General features: G+C 43.2%; 1 protein-coding gene across 4 annotated transcripts in view; it reads left to right on the forward strand.

Annotated features, from left to right (window-relative positions):
• Positions 1-23,007, forward strand: part of UBE2K (ubiquitin conjugating enzyme E2 K) — a 28,400-nt gene that overhangs the window by 986 nt on the left and 4,407 nt on the right. For 2 of the 4 annotated variants that reach the window (XM_018564497.1, XM_018564505.1), the window contains exons 2-5: positions 14,134-14,227; positions 19,122-19,180; positions 20,810-20,892; positions 22,102-22,201. In XM_018564497.1, coding sequence (XP_018419999.1) covers positions 14,134-14,227; positions 19,122-19,180; positions 20,810-20,892; positions 22,102-22,201 — 336 coding nt within the window. The remainder of the gene's footprint in view (positions 1-14,133; positions 14,228-19,121; positions 19,181-20,809; positions 20,893-22,101; positions 22,202-23,007) is intronic. The other 2 variants (XM_018564521.1, XM_018564513.1) reach the window with 2 other exon arrangements.

The following is a 23,007-nucleotide window of genomic DNA, read 5'->3' on the forward strand; positions in this document are numbered from 1 at the left end:
TGTGCTGACCCATATTCTCTCTCAGTATCACAGTGCTGACCTATAGTTTCTTTACAAAGAATCTGCAAACAAAAAAACACCACAAGGACGGAACACTTGTGACTGATTGTGAAAACAATGGGGGGGATTTTATCAAAACTGGAGCAGTTGCCCATGGCAACCAATCAGCTTCTCTCTTCAGTTTGTTCTGTTGGGATTTGAAAATGAAAGAGAGAGGCTGATTGGTTACCATGGGCAGCTGCTCCAGATTTTGTCTGCTCCAGTTTTAATAAATTCCCTTCCATGTTTCTACTATGGGCCGCCTAATGGTGGCTGGTGGAGCTGCAGTCATTGAAACGGTATATAAAATGCTTAAATACCTTTATCGCCAGAGAGCTTTTTTGTTGTTGCTTTGGTGACTGGGATTTGTGCAGGCCTGCTCTAATACCTACACCTGCGCTCAGTCTTTTTCCAGAATCACTCGGGCCTCCTCTGTCTGCTATGCTGTCCTGGTGACCCTGTGGCCTCCCCGTTCTTATTCCCTTACTTCCTGCTAATCTCAAAGTTAGATGAGCAAGGAAAAGGCCACACAGAGACCATAGCAGCTTTGGTTTCTGTTGGCATAATATTGACACTCTAGTTTTAAGGGTTCCCTCCGAATATAAAAGTAAATGTCTATAGTTTGGACACAGGTGCACGTTAAAGCTAGAGGCCTTCTAAACCATGTGTCCGTAAAGGTTCTCATTTATCCAGGTCATGGTATATCTGTAAAAAATAAGTCAAGGCAACTGGATTTGCTGTATTTTTCTTGAAGACGTTTCACTGGTCATCCAACCAGCTTTCTCAATTCAGAATGACCTGTACAAAAATTCCTCGTACAAGTTATTCTGAATTGAGAAAGCTGGTTGGATGACCAGTGAAACGTCTTCAAGAAACAAAAAATACTGCAAGTCCAGTTGCCTTGATTTATTTTTTTACAGATATACTTCTAAACCATGGACTTTATAAGGTGCTTCCAGGTCACCGAATTGCGCACAACATTGTTTTCTCCACTGTCTGCTGATTGGAAGACATTGGGTCCTTAAAGCTATGCATGTGTTCAATAATTGGGTATTCCGGATGATATGATCTTATGAATGGGCAAGTTATTCATTTTTGTAATCTCCAATGCGGGGCTGGGAGTGAACTTCTTTGGACTAGACTCATACCTTGGACTTTTGTATTTTTTTTCCATAGCTACATTTTATTGGAACATACCAACCTTTACAGAGTGGCTGAGTTTAAAGGAGAACTTCAAGAAACATCTGTATTCAAATATTAGATTGGGCCAGCACAGTGTACTGGATTGGTTCATATCGAAGGGCTGCAGGGGATACTCATATTTTCATTTGTAGTCTATGGAACATACTGTGTCCCCTTTGGTCTTCTGGCAATGCTGCAGCGACTTCCTGTCTGGTACATTGAGCATAGAGATGGTCCCTTGCTTGGTACCTCCTACATTCAGAAAATGTATTCTTTTTAGTGAATACAAGATGTTCAGTGATTGGATGTCAGTGGATTATGATGTCATCAGTCCTGCCTCTTCACCTTGTCTGATTTGTATTGTATTCATTGAAAAGAATACAAGAATGGAGGAGGTGCTGAGTGAGTGACTCGTTCTACGAGAAGGGAAGTCGCTGCAGCACCGCCCGGAAGCAAAGGACTACAAAGGATTTTTGTCCTAAAGAGCAAGTATTATACCTACAATGTACTGATCTTGCTAATGTACCCTGAGATGCCTCAGGTTCCCTGAGACCTCAACATTTCAAGGGTTCCTCTTGGGTGAAAGGTTGTGAAATGCTTCTATAGGATATATTAATTTAAAAAAAATCACTGTCTTCTTAAAGTAAATGTTTGAGTAAAACATATGCACTGCCCGTGTTATTAACCTCCTGAAAATGCTAGTCTCCTGATGGTCATGCTGGTCCTGTGGCTTTATTACTTTGAGGGGGGTATGATACAGACAAGGTTGGGAGGTCCCCAGTGCTAGTTGAAGTCTGCGAAGTGTTATACCGCCACATTATCTGTCTTTGTATGGATTTGTTGACATTTTGGTAATGATTCTCTTGGGTTCCAGTACAAGTAACTGATTTCTTATTTGAGTCCTCGGATTAAAACATCTAAGAACCTCTGTTCCACAGGAATATGAAGGGACAGTGTGACACTAACTCAACACAGAACCGCCAAACTCTGTTATGTTGATTTAGAGGAGATTGATCCTAGATCTTCTGCCCTCAACCTTTCCAGACTGATCAGATGCGGGGGTCCTCCAATGTGCTCTGTGGTTTCCTCTGCTAGACGCTACATCCTTGGAGGACACGGGGGACAGGGATCTGACACCTAGATGTGTTCCAGATGATGAGGACCTTCCAGAACGTTTCTCTTCAACCCAGCAGAGTATGGCAGGGCAGGCAGCAGCATTCATTGTTTGCTTGAGGGCCTTTCACACCAGACGCTGCACTAGCCACACAGCTGCTGGTGTACTGAAGTGCTGATCCCAGCGCATCACACAATGTTATTGAAATGTCACAAGTGACATTTCATTCACTTCTACAGGCACAGCGGAGTGCAAGGTTGTGTAATGCATCCTGCTGCGTTGAAAAAAAAAGTAAGGCATGCCTTAGTTTTTGTTTTTTTTCAACGCACACCACCACATTTCTACCCCAACACGGTGGTGTGAATAGGCACCCTCTGTGACCTATTGCCTTGCATAGGAGCTGTGCTGGAAGCAACAGCCAGCGCAGCTCCAACACAGATGGTGTGAATGGAGCCTTACAGAGAGAGTTCTGTAAAAATAGCAGCAAAGTCAGAGTTCACCAACCCATACCAATTCTGAGCCATGTTATTACCTCCAGTTTATGGCTCATTACTTTAGATTTCTTCTATACGTAAAGTCTATTTCCACTTTTGCAGGTAAATGAGAAAAGCCCACTATGTTTGTGTTCATATTCACACAACATTTTTAAACAATGTTTCTCACCTTTTAGTGATTTCTTTGGTGAAGACCTTTGTGCAGATTTCGGGCTATTCTGAGCAGTTTCAAAGTTAAATTAGAGGGACAAACTGAGCTTCCATTTAACCCTTTGTTAGGACAGACAGTGTTGAAATCTAGTTTTCAATTTGAGTCATATACAATGTGATTGGGAACATGTTAGAAAAGAGGTTGTTACCCCAATTTGGCTGTGAAAGTGGAAATACAATTGATAGCCATAACATAGGCCATTGTCTGTTCTGACAAGATATTTCCTTATTAACTGTCATACGAAATTCTGCCAGTGGATGGTCAGTTTAATGTGATATTCGACTCAAAGGGTTCTTATTATTTCACATGCTGATTTAAATTACTTACAATGGATGCTGCTCATTGACGTTAAAAGTTTGTTTCCTGCACAGTCAGCTGGTTCCCTGAGCACTGGCCCTGATATTCTGTTTCAGGTGGCTCCTTTCCCTTGCAGAATCCTCTGGAGCCACCCTTGTATGTGCTAGTAAACACACAGGTACAGCAAGGCAGACCATTCGCCTGCTCCCTTCTTCCTTCCTTCTCCAAGCTAGTAAAGGAACGGCTACTGGAGACTGCTTTGTCCCTTGTAATCTTGTACTGGGCAGGAAGTTCAGGAAAGCAAGAGCTCAGAGAGTTGGAGCCAACTGTTTGGAAACATGACGACTGTAAGGCCCCTTTCACATGGCCGGTCCGATCGGGTCTGCAAGTGTATGACCTCCGTGTGTAAACGGACGAGCATCCGTTTACCGCCAGGTCTGGCAGAGCAGTGTCCTATTTCGATGGACCGGACCGGACCGGGGGTAATTTGATGTGACCGGACACGTGTCTGTTTACATCAGATTCCCCATAGACTCGCATGGGGCCTGGCAGTTTCTGCGATGGAGGAAAAAGCTGTACAGACTCCGATGTCACAGTGGTGACATCAGATCCGTACTGCTGTGATCAGGAGAGGATCTGTACACGGATCCTCTCCTGATAAACACGTATGAAAGGTGCTTAAGGGTTTGGGCAAAAATGTAAAGAAATGCTTTTGATCTGAAGTTGTGCGTTGAATACTACTTTAAGACATCAGAATGAATGGCCCTTGATAGAGTTGTGCAGCCATACATTTGATGTCAGTTTGTCTATGAAAGCAGTTCATGTTTTTTTAATGCCGGTGATTTCCTCACTGTTTTGCAGTCATGCTTTGTGCATTTGATTATTTGGAAATGAAGGTAAACGTTGCTGGGGTTTTCCTGAAAAACTGTGGGGCGTGTTCCTAATAAACTTTTACAGACTTTCCTTGCTGCATAGCAGTACGTATGCGTCATTCACACCAATAGAAATCAAACCACAAGTATGCAAGCTACAAGCTATGTATAATGGAATACCTTTTTTTTTTTTTAGCTTTGGATGGAGTAGGAAAGAGATTCACCTTTTCTCTTAATCCTGGAGACTGAAATCACCTATACAAAAAGTTGCCACAAATTCAAAATGTTACTAGAACATGAGGGGAGGCTAAATCTTCAATGGGGACACCGGTTCCTGTGACAACTGTTTTTTAAGAGGGCGATTGCCCTCACTTCCTAAAGTGGATGTCCTCTTACTTCCTGTTGTCTCACCAGGAAAGGACATTATAGAAAATCTTTCCCCAGGGTGCGCGATTCCTATCGCCCGCAATTGGGCATTGTGTGTGAGTGCTGGCCGCATTCCGCTGCGTGCCATATTGTAGCCGGGCAACAGCACTCTCTAACAATGTACATTAAAGGGTAAGTTCCTAAGTAATTTGTGAAAATGGAATACTATACTTACTATACCCGCGTACTATACTTACCTTTCTGGCAAACAGCTTCACTGCCGGTACGGGTGTACTGTCCGTACTGCTTTCCAGCGTAGCCCTGCGCTATGAATTTGACATTTTGCTTGCCAATTGCGAGCACTCAATGAGAAGTGCTTCTTAGCACGGTTAAATACGGTTTTGGTTAAAATAATTTTCCCCAGTCATCTTCCAGGGTAGCATCTGAGAGAAGGGATCCACCCACCTGAAACAGAAAACACATCATCCACAATTAGAATAAAAGGGGTGGTCCCTCCTAACCACCTCAGTATTTTGTTTCCTCCGGCCGAACAGGAGCATAGTAACATTTATTTTACTCCAGGCCTTCGTGCTAGAATGCAGAGGCATGCGGCTCTCACTCGCAGGACAGTGGACCTGGAGGACCTCATTTAGCCAGGGCTGGCTCCCCCAGAGTCCTTATAAAAAACTGTTTGCCCAGAGGTTTCCCCCCATATTGAAGGAGATGGCAACTATCCTTGCTGGCATAGTGACTCTAGTTGAGTCCCCCCGGAGTGTCCTACTAGAGGAATTGATGGATGACACGTTGGGCTCTCTGGCCGGTAGCAGAGCTGAGTCACAGCAGGACATGAATACTATGCCTTGTCGGCAATCCACACCAACACAGAGGGGCGCCAGGAGTGGGGCAGGAGCGTGAGTCCAGCCGGCAAAGGGTGTGCACACCGTCAGACTCGTCACAGGTGGCTTCTCCCATTCTGGGGATTCAAGTTGGCAGCTCAAGGTAGGCGGGTCTACAGTTGACAAGTCCCACCTACCTGTGCCCTTCTTGCTCTGGGGGCCTGCTTCGGTGGGGCAAAGGGTACTTGGCTTGGTTTATACACCTCTCGGTGGGTTTCTCTCCATGTGGGTTCAGCCTGGTCTCGGGTGGCAGGCTCTGAGCCCTTCCCTTTTTTGCCATAAGTATAGGCCTCAGAGGATAAACCCCTGCCAGAAGAAGCCAACACACCCTAGGATTTGCTTCCTGCATTGACAAATTGTCTTTATTCCAGTCCAAGCCTTTCTGCCAGATCTGTGTATCTCCTATAAGGGGCATGCATGAGAGAAAGTCCATGATCATATCTCTCTCAAGGTGCCCATACACTGCACGATTATCGTACGATAATCGCATGCGATCGGTTTTTCGTACGATAATCGAGCAGTGTGAACGGAGACGTGCGACCGTTTCTACTGTACGGCCGCACGTCTTCTGTCGAACCAGCATGTTCGAAAACCAGCCGGGAATCGTACGATTCTCGGCTGGTTAGAACGGTGCTCGGAAGACAAATGCCGAACGGGCTGCCCGTTCAGCATTGCGGTCATCGGAAGCCCGCCCCTCAGGGAGGCGGGCTTGCGATGATCGAGAGTGCGATCTGCCTGTCCAAGATAGGCAGATCGTACGTTTTTTTAATCCCTGTACAACCATCGCAAGACTAAAGTCTTGCGATGGTTGTAGAGTGTATGGCCACCTTTACACAGACAGGGTGTGGTTCCCCAGGGGCTGGGGATGGTCCTGGCAGTCTCTTCTTTAGGACATCTTGGCTTTTCCACTTTTTTCTTTAGACTTCCCCTGTACTCTCCCCTCTTGTGTACATATGGCTGGGGGTAGGGAGCATGCTTTGTTGTAACGCCTTATACAGGAAAGTATTCCTAGCAGCGCCAGTCTAATGGAAACCTGAGACTGCAGGGCCACACTCTGTTGGAGGTAATGTGTGTTTTGCGGTGGTCAGCCATGTTCTTATGCCTTCAGACAACGTACCAGTGAACCAGACGGCATGTATGTAGTACCCTAAGACATGTTTTCTGTGGCACTAAGGCACGGATTGTTTTATTTTTATTCCTATTCCCTTTTATTCACTTGTATATGTTGAGGTATTGGGGTGGGGGCTGGGGTCACCCTGTTTTACCTGGAGAGACAGACAAAGGTTGCACATAGGCAATTTCACCTGGGTGAGGTTGCTCCACAGGTGAATGACCTTGCTGTCTGCACTGGTCTAAATCTCCAGACAATCTGGAGCAATTACTGACAATTGGGCTGCACAGTTATATTTTTTTGCCCTTGTATTGCCAGAGCTGTGCTTTCCCACTAGAGTGAATCCTGATAGGGTTCTATTCTATGTATTCCATATAGGGTGAGATTTTCTCTTTTTATTTCACCTGGGTGGGGCTGCTCCACAGGGGAATGACCTTGCTATCTGTACTGGTGGAAACCTCCAGACAATCTGGGCAATTCCTGACATTTGGGTTGTTATATTTTGCCCTTTTATAACAAGAGCATTGATTTCCCACTAGGGTTAAACCTGATAAGGCTCTATTAGGGATGTCCCGATGCCACTTTTTCAGGACCAAGTACAAGTACATCCCCTCATGTACTTGCCGATATCAATTACCGATACTTTTTCTTAAAGGGACAGGTGACTTTAAATGATCCATAGTACAAGTACATGTTATGTACTATGGATCATGGTTTAACCTATTCATGTTAGCAGGGGAGAATTGTAACTCTATTGCTGTAGTGTAGTGGAGGTGTGTGCTGTATATATATGTACTACATATACATTACACACGTCCAGTACACTATAGCAATAGATTTACAGCCAGCCCCGTCCCAGCTTCCCTCACTCACAGTTTTACTCCGATCCCCGTAGCCTCACGCGATGCCTCTTGTAGTCGGCGCTGGGCAGGATCGCTGCATATATGTATTCTGCATACGCCAAATAGCTAATCGGATATGCCATAGCCTCTATTGCTGTGATAAGAAGCTCCACATAGAGATCCTTGCTCAACATCTATACCATAGCTGAAGCCTGTGCTGCCTTTGCAGAAGTAATAGGGAATTTTTCTGCAGTTCCTTGAGTTCAACAAATTTTATCTCACTACTCAGGTGAGTTTTGCCCAATGGATTTCAATTCACCTGGGTGGATCTGCTACACAGGTGATTGACCATTGTAACAGCACTGGTGGAAACCTCCAGACAATCTTGGAGTTCCTGCCACTTGGGCGGCACTGTTATTTTATTTTATTATTATTTTTTCCTTATCACTAGAGCCTCATTTTTTCCTCTAGGGTTAAAACCTGATAAGGCTCTAGGTATGCGGCATACGCTGACACATAAGCGGATATGCTATAACTTTATCCCACCAGAATAAGGCTACTTTATAATGATTATTTTGGGGGGATAAAAGGCTAAATATAGACACACCTGTACTATAGCAGGAGCTGGTGCTGCCTTTACAGAAATGTTAAGGGACTCTTCTATAGTTCCTTAAGATCACCAGTTTTCCTCTTACTGCTCGGGTGAGGTTTCACAATGGATTTCAGTCTCACCTTGGGTGGGTCTGCTCCTCAGTGGAACGACCCTTCTAAACCCCCAGATAAGCATCAGTGTTCCAACCAGGTGGACTACGCTATTATATGTGTGTGTGTGTGTCATATGTTGAATGAGCGAACAAGCAAAAATGCTCACTTATCCCACCTGGGGAAGACGGCTCATAATATTTACTGCGGTGCCGCAGTTATAAGAGGCTGCAGGTAGAAATCCTTGCCTATCATCTTTAATATAGCAGAAGTGTGTGGTATCATTACAAAAATGTGAGGTGTGTACTCACTTCTGTGAGATTCTATCTATCTATCGAACACACACAACTAAGAATTTGTCTGCACATGTGTTTGTGAAAGACAGAAGTCCGTTGCTTCCAGATTGCAGTGTTAATTTCTATTTGTGGCAGAATACTAGATGCATCTAGACACGTATGCATGTAAATGCATACATGAGTAAGTCCTTAACGCAGATAGGAGCATCATTTTGGTACCTAGCTGGCCAGATTATTTTCTGCACATAGAGCCATGGAGTGCAATGGCAAGTATTCATGTAACCAAATACCGCCTACCTTATGTATACTGGCACCTACTATGTAACCCTGGTTGGCTTAAGCTCACCATATGGGGGTTCCCCTGGACGGGACATTGTTAATGCATCCTTTTACCGGACGTATATAGTCAAAAATCTACTGGGTTATATATAGCATATGTTTTGTTAGGGGTCTTCTATGTGGCATAGCTTCTTTTCTTTCTTCTCCAGGCTATTCCATAAAAATCACTATCTTTGTCCTGTATCCACCTCAGGCATGGGTTCAGGTGGTTGACTTCATGCTTTTACATTCTGCTCAATTTCACACAGGAGAATTGGCCTTATATCAGGGGGGATGTCAAGGTTGTATTCATCCTGGGTGTGAATGGCTTAGAAATACTGACTGCTCCCTGCATTCAGAAGGCATTTTGCATGCTCAGGCACATGCTTTAGGGAAATGTTATGCGGTTGAAAATCAAAGTAGTGTGTTTTCATGCCCGATTATTTTATGTTATAAACGACAGGAATCGGACACAGAGATGTGATTTGAGACCATTGTTCCGGACACGCACCTGAATTCAGCAGATATGGACAAGCCCTAATAAAATTGTCTCACTGCAGAGACAAGCTACATACTTCAGGGTTCATGGTTGTGCCTGCACCTATATATTATAGGCATCGTTTAGAGATAAGTCTATTGGGTACAACGACATGGTAGGGCGACAGGTTTAGTATGCTGAAGTAATGACCTGGGTTTTTTTTCCCCATGCATCAGCTTCTGTATTCTGCCTATAGTATTGGAGGAGTGTCAGACCTCAGGATCATAGGCCAGCCATGTGATATTTGTTTTATCTCAGTCGCCTCTTCTTGCTGCATGGCACTTTGCAGTACAGGTCAGGTCCAGTGATAGCTGCAAAGCTGCCGCCCTGTTTTCTCTGTTAGGTGCTGGGAGTGCATGTAATAAAGGGTTAAACACCCTGTTATATTAATTTGCTCATTTAACAAATTCCTATGCTTAACTGTTTAGATTTGTGAGTGCATTCAATGGCTCAAACAACTTAAAAATATGGGAATGATCAAATAAATTGTATTAAACTTAGGGGCTTAACTGGGTGAATATAACTTACTTGCCCAGGGAGCCCTTGGCTTCTGAAAAGGTCAGAAGTCCCTGAAATGACAGCCTTTGATCAAGGGCCTAAATCAGGGGTAGCAAACCTCCGGCCCTGTAGCTGTGGTGGAACTACAAATCCATAGAGGCATTGCAAGATTCTCACAGCCACAGACATGACTGCTGAAGAGATGCATCATGGGATTTGTAGTTTCACCACAGCTGGAGGGCCGGAGGTTTGCTACCCCTGGCCGAAGTACATTCAGCAAGATGCCCTAGACGAGGCTCAATAAGGAGGACCTGTCATGTAAATTGGCTATCACATAGGGGGCTTCCTGGATGATGTATTTCCTGTTTCAGGTGGGTGGATCCCTTCTCTCAGATGCTTCCTTGGAAGATTCCTGGAAACAAAGTTACCAGCTACCTAACTTATGTTTTTTGTATCATGACAAGTAGTTTGGGCCCCCACCTTAGTCCCTGGACAAGTAATTGTTTTTCTTAGAAAATTTCCACATCCCTGTTTCCAAGGGGACATGGGCAGCAAAAAAAATAAGCTGGCAGGGGCTATGCATAGTTAAATTTTATAGGTGCGTAGGATGCCTAGTATCAGTTACCTGTCAGTTCTCCTAGCCCCCTAACCCTAGAGACCTTTTACCTAGTCACTTTCTCACCTCAGCGCTGGCCATGCCTCAGCATTGAGCCCCGTAGGCTTGAATAAGAATAGGGCTGTACTTTCCCAGGGGACATGACGTGAAGAAAAGAGGATGGTAACAGTGGAGCAGCCCATGTCATGTTCACACCTAGGCAAAAACGTTTTTATGCACATTTTTGTGCGCTTTTTGCACACATTTTACTACATGGCTTCAGGACATGGACATTGTTTTTTTCTTTTCTGTAAACACAACAACACTATTTGGTGTAAGCAACCTCAGCAGTCCAGCTGTTGTAGTACTACAAATCCAATGAGGATTTGCAAGACTCTGACAAGGATTTGTAGTTCCACTGCAGCCGGAGTACCAAGGTTGCCTACCTTTTGTGTTGGTGCCAGTGTTCACTTCTGATATTGCCAGTTGTAAAGCTGCAGTCGGTTGAAGTAATCACTTCTGTGAGCGTGCAACTACCTTTGACTCGTGGATTCGACTAGCTCTGTCTACGGTATTTTGTCCCTCGTGGGCTCCAGTGACGGATACAAACTGTTGCTATACCCCCGAGTCAGCAGGCTGTCTTTACTTGTGTGAGTAAAATGTTCCAGAAATGCTGACAGTTTCAACTCTTCATTGTGACCGCTTAAAAGCAAAGGTTTGTGTTGATCAAAGAACTAGAACAGGAGTTGATTGTCTGCCGTGACTTTAGAATTGAAAGAGCAAATTGTTGGGATATTGATGGCTTGTATTTACTCCTTTTAATTACTGGATTATTGATGCATTTAAATAGTATACAAATTCTGATGGTGGTAGTGCAAGAAAGCTAAAGGTTGGGTATAATGTGACGTCACCCATGTACTAATCACTGGCACTAGAATATTAAAGAGCAGAAATCCTCAGCACTCGGTAAATAGTATTCAAGTAATAAACGTCCATTTATTCGGACCAGTCGTCACAAGCGAAATACCGTTTTTTTTCCCCGGTATTTCGTTTGTGACAACTGGTCCGAATAAATGGACGTTTATTACTTGAATATTATTTACAGAGTTCTGGTGATTCCTGCTTTTTAGGGCCTGTTCACATGAGAACAGGTCCTGATCAGCAGACGTGGAGCTGCTGATGCATTGCGTTTTTGATGGGTGACAGTTCATTTTTTTATTTTTTTTTAGCCAAGGGGCTGTCAGTATGCAGATTCAGCCTCTGAGGTCACTTCCGCCCTCTATGTAAAGCTGGTGATCAGACATGTATCACATATTTGCAGGCAAGTTGATGTTGCTGGCTACAGCAATCTGCAGAGAACGAGCCCGCAGGAGACGTCGTTATTGGATACATCCAATCTTGAGGCTCCGGGACTCCAAGGGTCAGTTCTGGAGTTTGTATGAGGATTTGCGAGGTCACCCGGATAATTTTTTTTCCCTTTATTCGTATGTCCATGGCAAGGTAATGGGCATGTTCCAAATGTTTGCAGTTCATGTCGTTACCTCTACCCCAACCTGTCCGTCTATCGTTGATAACATCATAATAAGTGGAGCAAGAATACCATTTTTTTTCCCTTAGCTGCATTGCGTTGCGTTTCCGTTCCGTTTTCGTTGTGTTCGTGCGTTTCCGGAAAGGACAAAATGTGACATGCAGTATTTTTTCTGTCGTAAGCTGAACGGACTGCGCACGTGAGAACTGTAGCCCATAAAACACATAGGGATACATTGGGATGCATTTTGAGTTCAGCAGCGTACAGATCCGGTCAGCACACAAAACGGACGTCGTGTGAACAGGCCCTTACTGTTGATGTGCACGGCGCCATCCGTGATTACCACTGCGAGCACCACCATTGTAATTTGGGCCGGGAATGCTATAAGGAGTGCAGAGGGACCTACCATTTTCTTGGTACTAGAATGACATTGGAGGATGAATAAAATTCTGAAATTCCAACGTAGAGTCACACATAGTTTTGCTCATTTTTCCATTCACCGCAATTTATTTCAATCTGCTCTCTAAGACGCACGTCTTATGCGCTCACAAATGTGCAAAACGTGCTAAATACGCTAGACGACGCTAAACAGTATGTGCGCTAATATGTGCAAAAAAGCTGACGCCTAGGTGTGAACGGAGCCTTAGTGAAGTGTGCACATCATTTTTTTTTCTCTCCAGTAACGATAGTAAGTTATAGTTTGTTAATCATAGCTAACCTGAATTACAGTGCAACTGAAGCCATGTTTTAGTTTTGGGTGCAGTGGAGATGGATTAGAACACCTGTCAAGTTTTTATTTTTGTGTCCATGTTAGGGAGATTCACCTTTTCTATTTGTCCTGGTGACCATTATCATTGAAAGTAAAAGAAAACCCCAAATTTTGGGTTGTCACCAGAACAGGAATAGAGGGAAAATCTTCCAATGGGGACACTAGTTCTGGTGACCCCGCTGACCACCAGGGATTTCCCTGACTTTTGGAGAGAGTACTTCTCATTTATTGTTGCCGCTATCAGACAGGAAGTGAGGGGAAGTCTCCCTAATGGGACACAGATGGGAAAAGAAAAAGCTGACGGGTTCTAACCCTCCCTTACTGAACTCTGCTGTGGTCCCTGAGGTTGGTGGCATATGGCTTCTGATTAAAGTGGACCTTGTTGTTAAATGTTTATCTCACATAAAATATGGGAACGCGTTCGCATTATAATATCATGCTCTATTTCTGCGTCAGAAACATAACTCTGCCTTGTCATGGATAAGGAACTGCTTTGTCTTGGGACCCCCAAACTGCATTTCCACTTTTACAGTTAAATTTGGGAAACCTCCACTATGTTTGTGTTCCTATTCACACATCATGCCTAAAAATAATTAGTCAAAAACATTTATTTTCTTCTCCGCTGTTTCTATGGAACGAGATTATACATAGCACGCTATAGACAAGCTTCTGCTGTCTTGAATAGATCGCAGTGTGCAGATAAGGGGACAGACTGAGGGACAGTTTAAAAAAAAGTACATTAACATACAATGCCTTGGGATCCTTAACCAGTGGTTACAGTCCTGTATAACTAGTGTAAAAATGCTGCAGAGAGAGACCTTCCACATCACAGTTCCACTGCTTGGGTTCATTGCAGGTTCTGGCTAGAGAGCCATCCATAATCCACAGCAAAAGCCATCCAAGCAAACAGCCGCACACTGCCGATCTTCACCTATTGGTAAAATCCAGCATCTCCAAACTTATGATCCCCCACCTGCTGGTCATTCCCACTAACGCGTTTCACCTACTCGGGCTTGGTCAGAGTCACGTTAGTGTTGCCTTGTGTTGCAACGCATGTCCTGCAGGTCAGAAAAAATGACGCATTTAACAAGTTGCGCTGTGAATGGGCCCGATGGATGTGCAGTTTTTCTCTTTGAAAAATGATCCTCTTGATGTATGTTCTGATTTGCCACAAATCTATTTCAGAAAGTTTCTGATCGGTTCAGTTTTTAGTAGTTGCCTACATTTTAAGCATTTTCAGAATGTGTCCAAAGAGCTGCATCTCTTATAATTAAAATATATGTATTGACGGAAACATTCTGTGACTTGAGAATTAGCATAAGCCCAGAATGGTTCATCAACGACACTGGGCCATTCTTGTAATACCATGAAATGGCAGCAATGTATGTCTTTTATATCCTAGATATTATGTTTGCATAGGAATTGTTTATTTTCTAATATTTCCTTTTTCTGTTTTTTTTCTTAGACTAGCAAAAACCAAATCAAAGTAGACCTAGTAGATGAGAACTTCTCTGAACTGAGAGGGGAAATTGCTGGCCCTCCTGATACTCCATATGAAGGTAAGAACTGCCGATTGGATTCAGATTCTATGATGTTGAGAATATTAAGAATCAGGTTATTTTATGCTTGTTTTTTAATGTTTTAATGAATACTTGGACTAGGTTTTCCCCTAATGAATTGCATGACATGCCTTTGTAGCTAGTTAGAGGTTAATCTTGAGACAATTAGCTGAGTCTTAGCTGTTCGTTACGGAGTCTATCTGGATAACTGTATGATTCATTATGGTATTATTTAGCCGTGCCCTTGTGGATAATGGTGATGTCATTCTTCATTTTCTTCACCATTCTATAGTTGGAAAGCAGAGTGATGTTTTCCATTGGGGTATAATGTTTATCACTGTCAGTAATAATTATGTCCTCACAAATAAGGATGAAAATAGAAGGGTCATATAAATTCAAATTAGTCTGAGGTGCTGTCACTGCACCATAGTGAGAGCATGTTCCAAATAGGGATGAGCTTTGGATTCATTTATATGTCTGAATTAAACAAATGGAACTAAGGTGAGGTCAGGTTCGGACCAAACCCAAGCTCATTTGAACCTGAAATGAAGCAACTGTGCCTAATCTGCTGTAGCTAGGGATTCCCCGTCCCACAGCTGCATGCAAACAATGGGGCGCATTCACTACATGGTCCAACATGGCCCGTCAGGATTTCCATGAATAATTACTGAAGGCGCAGATGAGGTCACATCATGTGCCCCCACTGGAGTCCACTGATCATGGAGGAATTATACATACATATGGCATACACCATACGCTGCACACACCTTTCAGAAAGCTGTGGGACCATTTATGTGAATATACCCTCCAGATCTACTCCACACTGTCAATGAACTTGTTACTTATCAGTTTCACTTCACTATATATTAAACTTTGTATTCAACATGTTCAAGCCACTGGGCATTAAAACGTGTGTGTCAAAGACCCCCCCACCCCTTTCCCATGTACCTCGAAAGAAACCCTGTCACCAACCTAAAAAATATTGCAGGTAAAAGCACATCAAAATCAAGTTTTTTTTAAAATGCTAGCTTGCATTGTATTCCTCCTCCTAACAATGTTTTATTCACCTGCATTGTGTCTTTAAATTGTCAATGCTGATAAATGCTGCCTGGTGTGAACGAGCACTTAAGATAGGCCATATACAGTGAGGAAAATAATGATTTGATCCCCTGCAAATTTTGTAAGTTCGCCAACTTACAAAGAAATGAAAGGTCTATAATTTGTATCAGATGTCTATTTTAAATGATAGAGACAGAATATCAACCAAAACTCCAGAAAAAACACATGATACAGATGTTATACATTGAGTTGCAGTTCAGTGAGTAAAATAAGTATTTGATCCCCTGCCAACCAACAATAATTCTGGCTCCTCCCACAGACTGGCTATGTGGTACACAGATTAGTCCTGTCACTTTAAGAAGGTGCTCCTAACGACAACTCGTTATGTATATAAAAGACACCTGTCCACAGAATCTATTTCTACCATTCAAACCTCACCACCATGGGCAAGACCAAAGAGCTGTCAAAGGACGTTGGGACAAGATTGTAGACCTGCACAATGCTGGAATGGGCTACAAGACTATCAGCAAGAAGCTTGGTGAGAAGGAAACAGCTGTTGGAGCGATTATTCGCAAATAGGAGGAATACAAAATAACCAATCGCCCTCGGTCTGGAGCTCCATGCAAGATTTCGCCTCATGGGGTAAGGATGATCATGAGAAAAGTGAGGGATCAGCCCAGAACTACACGGGGGGGGGAGCTTGTAAATTATCTCAAGGCAGTTGGGACCACAGTCACCAAACAAACCATTGGTAACACAATACACTCTTCAAGAAGACACATGTACAGGCCCGTATGAAGTTTGCCAATGAACATCTAAATGATTCAGAGAAGGATTAGCAGAAAGTGCTGCGGTCAGACGAGACCAAAATGGAGCTCTTTGTCATTATCGTGACTCGCCGTGTTTGGAGGAAGAAAATGCTGACTGACCCTAAGAACACCATCCCTACAGTCAGACACGGAGGTGGAAACTTTATGCTTTGGGGCTGTTTCTCTGCTAAAGGCACAAGCTGACTTTGCCGTATTGAGGGGCCAATGGATGAGGCCATCTATTGTAAAATCTTGGATGAGAATCTTCTTCCCTCAGCCAGAACACTGAAGATGGGTCGTGGATGGGTCAGCATGACAATGACCCAAAACATACCGCCAAGGCAACAAAGCAGTGGCTCAGGAAGACGCACATTGAGGTCATGGGGTGGCCAGTCTCCAGACCTTAATCCTATAGAACATTTATGGCGGGAGCTGAAACTTTGAGTTGCCAAGCGACAGCCAAGAAACCTGAAGGATTTAGAGAAGATCTGTAAAAGGACCAAAATCCCTCCTGAGATGTGTGCAAACCTGGTAACCAAATACAAGAAACGTCTCCACCAAGTACTACGTCATGTTTTACTCGGGGATCAAATACTTCTTTTACTCACTGAACTGCAACTCCATTTATAACATTTGTATTGTGTTTTTTCTGATATTCTGTCTCCATCATATAAAATACACCTATGATAAAAAATGATCGACCTTTCATGTCTTTGTACATGGGCAAACTCTACAGGGGGTCACATCATTATTTTCCATACTGTTTATTTATTCATTGTGCAATAAAAGGTATTCCTAAAGCATTCACCAAATGCCCACTGTACTCCATTCCCTGACCAGCTTGCTTTATTTGTTTTGTACTGGCTGATGCCTTCTCCTCCTTGGATCCTTGTGCCTTTGGCTTTCCTGTACCAGCTGGTATCCCTGTTTGGCGTTATGCCCTGCTTTTGCTCTTTGCGCCCCTACTATAGTATTCCAGTGTGTACCATTTTGTATTTTGCTGAAGATTTCCCTTTGCTTCTATACTGCCTTCCTTGCCTAACTACTTCTGTGTTTTCTCACTCCAGCCATTGTGTGTTTGCTTTCTTCTACCTAGTTCCATTCTTTGTACTTCTAGCTAACTCTCTCTAGCGGTCTGTTACTTACCTTTCCAGTGTAGCCACCTTGCTATGCATTTAGCCCTTCTAAGCTACACTCTTTCCTTGCAGCTTTGTGCTTACTTCTATTGTGACACTCCCTGTGTGCATTTACCTCTTTGTCCTACACCTTGCATTTTATCTTCTGTTATCCTTCCTTTTCTTTGTATGCATGTGCAACGCACATCTCTGACTTTTTGTACTTTATACCTTCATGCTCCTAAGTGTACCTCCTAGCTACTCACCTTTCCGGTTTGTCACTGTCTCCTCAGTCCTTGCTTGTCTACTCTCTTCAGTATATCCTCTGCTGTGCGTCTTGCACATTTATTTGTGTCTTTCTCTTTCATTGTGTGCCACTGTTCCTATCTTCCTCCTTGGTTACAAGTTTCATCCCTACCTGTTCTTTGTATCCAGTTCCCCCGGTAATTCAACTAGTCCTTTGCGTCTGTGTGGGTGCGCTAGAGGGCCGCAACCTGGAAGGTGTCCAGCAGCCAATCATCCTCCCCATTAGAGGCTCTGTCGAATACCTGGCCCTTCTTAGTGCGTCCTGAGAACGCACAGACCATTAGTTCCTCTCTCCCTGTGACCTACATCCCAGATATCCCTCCTGTCTGTGACTCCAACCAACTCCTCAAACACCGGGGTTCCCGTACCCCAGCCCCTAGACCGTGACAGTAAGGCTGCCTATCATGTTCAAGTATCAGAAGAGCCTCGCCAGACATGAAAGGTTTGACATTTGTATGAAACTCATACTGGATCTTTGACATGCACTTTTCATTGATGGTAATCTCATCTCCTCATACATGTGTTTCATGATGTGCTTGCGTTGCCTGGGGTTGTGACAGGCTTACTTTAAAACTAGTTGGTGGCTTTTAAAGTGCATGTAAATCCGAACAATTAACTTTTCTTATTTGCTCCCTTTTGGTCCATTGAATATGCCATTGGAAGTGTTTTATTACATTTGTTTGAGAAGTACAAAAAACCTACCTGTTAATTATCTCAGAAATTCTGAGCTGTCCTGTGTCCAGTGCTCACTAACTGTGTTGTCTCATGGAGAGCACTTGGCTATACCAGTCCTTATGTTAGGACTACAGCATGATTAGCCTCTATGCTGAGGAAATGAGAGAGTGGGTAGGTTGGGTCTAAGTAGTTGGCAAGAGATAGTTGGGCAGGGCTGACACCACTCACAATTGCTGTGTGTTAACCCACGACAAAGAATTAGAAGCAAAGTGCTTTTCTGGCAGATCATCAGGTATTTTTCTCTATTTTTGGGGTCTTTCAGATTTTACTGCTAATATCATCCTTTTCCTGAGGGTTGCACATGCACAGAGCGCTCTTCATCTCCTGTTGCAGCCACTGAGCTCATCTGAGGCGACAGGAGAGAGCACACTGCACATGTGCGGCCTACAGCGGCTGTCCTTGCGAAGACAGCTTACAGGTATGTGAGCAGAAGAGAGGCATTGTTTTACAATCTGATCAGCTTAGGGTGAGGACAGTATTGTGTATAGCGACTGTATAGAGTGTGTGTTCTTTTAAAGTGATCTGACCCTTTAAATGGATAAAACATGGATGTGCATGTATTGCAGAGGCATTCATGTTTTTTTTTATACAGTTGGTCTTTAGATGGTCATAAAAAAAATATTTATTTTAATTTTTAACCATCTTCTTCTTTTTGTCTGGCCAAGGTCCTAATGTTATGTTCTATCACTGCTGATACACGGTTCTTCCAGCTTGTATCTGGTGATGAACCTCCTTCTGCATATGGATGACATTTTGTCATTACTCTCAGCGGACTGCATCTTAGAATGATGTTTTCTAGTACAATAATTCTCAGTGCATTACATTTGTAACCTTAAGAAGTCAGCAAAATGATAACCTTTTCTTTTACAGGTGGGCGATACCAGCTAGAAATCAAAATACCTGAAACCTACCCCTTTAATCCCCCTAAGGTAAGAAGTCTATGTGTAATGATGGATTGTGTCGTTTCTGACGTTCCTCAAAGATCTCATTCTGGTAGACTTGTTAGAAAATGGCCCTGTTGGGGGGGTTAGAACAGTCCAAATGCCTGAGAAGTACCCTGAGAAGTACTTTATACTTACCTGTCTGTCGGCTGAATTGCAGAAACTTCCTTCCTGGCACTGATCTTACATTGTAGAATAGCGTGTCCTCTGAGAGCCATAAGGGCCAGCAGAAGTTCCCGATATAGATACGCAGTCAGACTTGGTACTAACAATCTTTATACACACCTGTCAGATGATGCTGGTCCTGAGCACAGCAATGACACTAGGTCACAGGGGCACTCCCTAAGCTGTGATTGGCTGGCTGTGCCTGAAAATTGGCCTACACATTACCCTCCTCTGCAGCTGTGCGCATGGACCAGTTGTGAAAGCCATGTAATATGGAGAAGTAATATTTAACCTTATAGATATAAGTGATTCTGCGCTGGACCTAGAAAAGTGTATAAGTGCTAGTGTGCCAATTTAGTTTCAAGGCTGCGGCAAAATCGACCTTGGGGTCAAAACAAATAACTTACAAATTATGCAGCGCCCGCAACATATAATGTGTTAAATATCATAAACCCTAAAATTAATTAAATATAAATATAAGATAATTCTAATAAATAAATATGATAAATCTAAGTGATTCAAATAAATAAATTATATTCATATAACATACACATGAATATTCCGTGCCTTCAAGATCTTTTTTTTATATAAGAAAAAACCATCAATGGCCCTGGATCATTGATCCTACAGGGTATGTGAAATAATTAGTGACAACAACCAAAAATTGTTAGTTGATGTGATGTGTCACGATCCAAAACAAAAAAACTGTTCAAAAAATATCCCAAAAAAGACAAATGTTCAAAAGAAATTCCGTGAACTGTGTTGGGGATAAGGGTTAATACCACCTATATCCCCTCAAAAGGTGCACTCACCGTGAGTAGTGGCTGTGATAAGCAGCCGGAAAACGCTCAAACAAAAGCTCTCAGGGCTGAAGCATCCATCCACCGTCTCGTTGTGCTCGTGAGTAGTGGCTGTGACAAGCAGCAGGAAACCGCTCAGTTGTGCTCTTCAATGAAGGATATGTCTCCCCGTTTTATGGAAGAAAAAAGCCTTTCATTGTGTAATATTTTTCAAGGCTTTATTAAAAACATCAAGTTTAAAACGAACAAATACGAACAACCAAAGTTTTTGTTCGATCAATGTAAAACAGCCTAGGAACGGAGTCCTGTATTCAGTATGGCGTGTAGTGAGGCCCGCCCCTACGCGTTTCGTCGTCTTGACGTCTTCAGGGTGTTTTAGCAGAAAGACGAAAGGTGACTACTTTACAGCACACACACAGGGACCATGGGGAATAAAAGTAGCCATTCTCCAGAAGGAAGGACAGTGTCAGCGCCAATTCAGAGATGATTTGAGGATCTACAGCTGAGTGATACACAAATAGGATACATGTTTGTTAATATTTAAGGCATTTGAATGCATTTTTAAGATTTAACTCCCGAGTTTAGTGTCACTTTAAATGTCATTTGGTGAAGTTTACCTATAGTGTTGTCATAACTTATTTCTGTCTTTTAGGTGCGGTTTATAACCAAAATCTGGCATCCGAATATTAGTTCAGTAACCGGAGCTATATGTTTGGACATTTTGAAAGACCAGTGGTAAGATGTCAACTCCAGGATGTGAGTAGTGTACTGATAGGGTTGAAGCAAAAATAGCGGTCTCTTCCAGTGAAAGAAACGTAAGAAACTTGGGCCTGAGCCAACACTCTTCTATGGGTCGTACTGGCAGAGCTTTATATCTATAAATATATTCTAGTAAGAATTTGATCTTGGCTTCTGTCTTTATGCTAATAAGCAAATCTTAAATCAGACACTTGGAGTATTTTTTTTGTCTGTGTTACCCCTTCTTTAATGTAGGCTTATTTGGACTTGGTAATATTAGTAAATCTGCTCTTATTTTCCATAGCAGGCGTCTCTAGGTGCCTTCATGTCAGCTGCAGATTAGATTGTGCCCAGAGCCCTGAAAATCAGTACATGCTGATATGACTCTAGGTCATCCTCCTTGTCATCATTATTGGTTAGTGGTACTGCCTATTGCCGGAATGGGAAAGGAGTAAAACATAGGAGGGGACAAGAACTGCTTACTTTTTGCTGTATGTCCCGCTATTTGGGACTGTACTCATAGCTGACCCATTGCTACAGAATGTAAGTACGAGTTTACCAATATTTGTAAGCCCTACCAGCATACTTTTTGAGATCATTTGGAGGGAGTTAGTGCCACACTGTATCTGGGCCCACCAACACCATTGACAAATGTAACACAGGGAGTAAAGGTGGTCATACAATGTGCACATTTCTTGATGAACCGACCGCAATTCACACGGTGGCTGCCACTATCGGCCGGCAAGGAGCCGGTCTGAAAATGTTCGTATGAATGCAGCCGGCAGCCAATGAGCTGCTGGCTCTGTTCGGGCATTCCGACGGCGGCCTCTATCAGAATACAGTGAAGAGAGTGTGAGACTGCTTGGTCAACTCTCATAAGCGTTGATGGAGGAATCTGTTCTACTATGTTTCGTTCATACATACATAGTTACATAGTATTTGAGGTTGAATAAAGACATTAGTCCATCAAGATGAATGAAAAAAATGGAACATTGTACTGTATGGCTAGCTTAGGAGTAACATTTTCTTATGATGGTTATGTCTAGGCAGGTTTTTTTTTTTCTTCATTGTAATTATATATACATAGTGCCTAGCAGAGTAAACAGAGTCCACATCTAAGTACACGTTGGGACTTTTTAGTGTATGAGGAATGTTGTTAAAGTAGAACGCTGACTGGTAAAAGAAAATGTGTTTACTTGTTCTCAGGGCGGCAGCCATGACGTTACGAACAGTGTTGTTATCATTGCAAGCTTTGTTGGCTGCAGCCGAACCAGATGACCCACAGGACGCAGTGGTTGCCAATCAGGTAAGGCTCATTATGTCACCCCCGTGGTTGAGTTTCTGGGCACAGCTTTATGTGGGAATTGCTGAGCCTTTACCTTCATGTAAACTTTATTTCCCAATCATCCTCCAAGACGGTCACATGAATTACCGCCCTGGAGGATTCCTGGAAAGGGAGTGATCAGGTAATAATTCATAATTTAAATCTGTGTGTAGGTGGCATTGTGGCACGTTCCAAACATCTGCAAAGTGTTCTCTAGCTCCAGGTTCACTGGATCTAATGTCTGTACACACACATTTCATGTATGCATGTCCAGGATATGGCTTTGGTAGCTCGTATCTTGATGATGTAGCTTGGTTCTATCGATATCTCCCCAATTATCCCCTCACTCGCTTCTTACAACATATAACATTTGGGGCAGAAAATCAGTTATAGGGGACATCTTCATTTTACATTTAAATATCTTTTTCATGGTTATGGTATCTAACTGGACTGTCTGTGTGATAAGAGAAATATGTGGACTAAAACAAGGTCAGAGGTTATAGATAGTAACAAGGGATGTACCGATATTTGTGCTAGTACTCGTACTCACCCAAATGCTCCAATACCTTCCCCGATACCACAACTTCAGGTCAGAGGAAGATTTTCTCTGAGCAGGAGTGGCGTAGGGGAACATGGAGCCAGCTTCCTGATTGGCCAGCAAGGTGGTTCTATGCTGATTGGCTGGGAAGCCAATCATAATTAACCACCTGCTGTCCGGCCGTTGTAATTAAACGGCCAGACAGCAGCTTCTTAAATGCGGGTGGGCGTTTTTAAACGTCCCGTCCCGC

This window comes from Nanorana parkeri, unplaced genomic scaffold (assembly GCF_000935625.1).
Source record: "Nanorana parkeri isolate BGI_ZX_2015 unplaced genomic scaffold, ASM93562v1 scaffold24, whole genome shotgun sequence".
NCBI lineage: Eukaryota > Metazoa > Chordata > Amphibia > Anura > Dicroglossidae > Nanorana > Nanorana parkeri.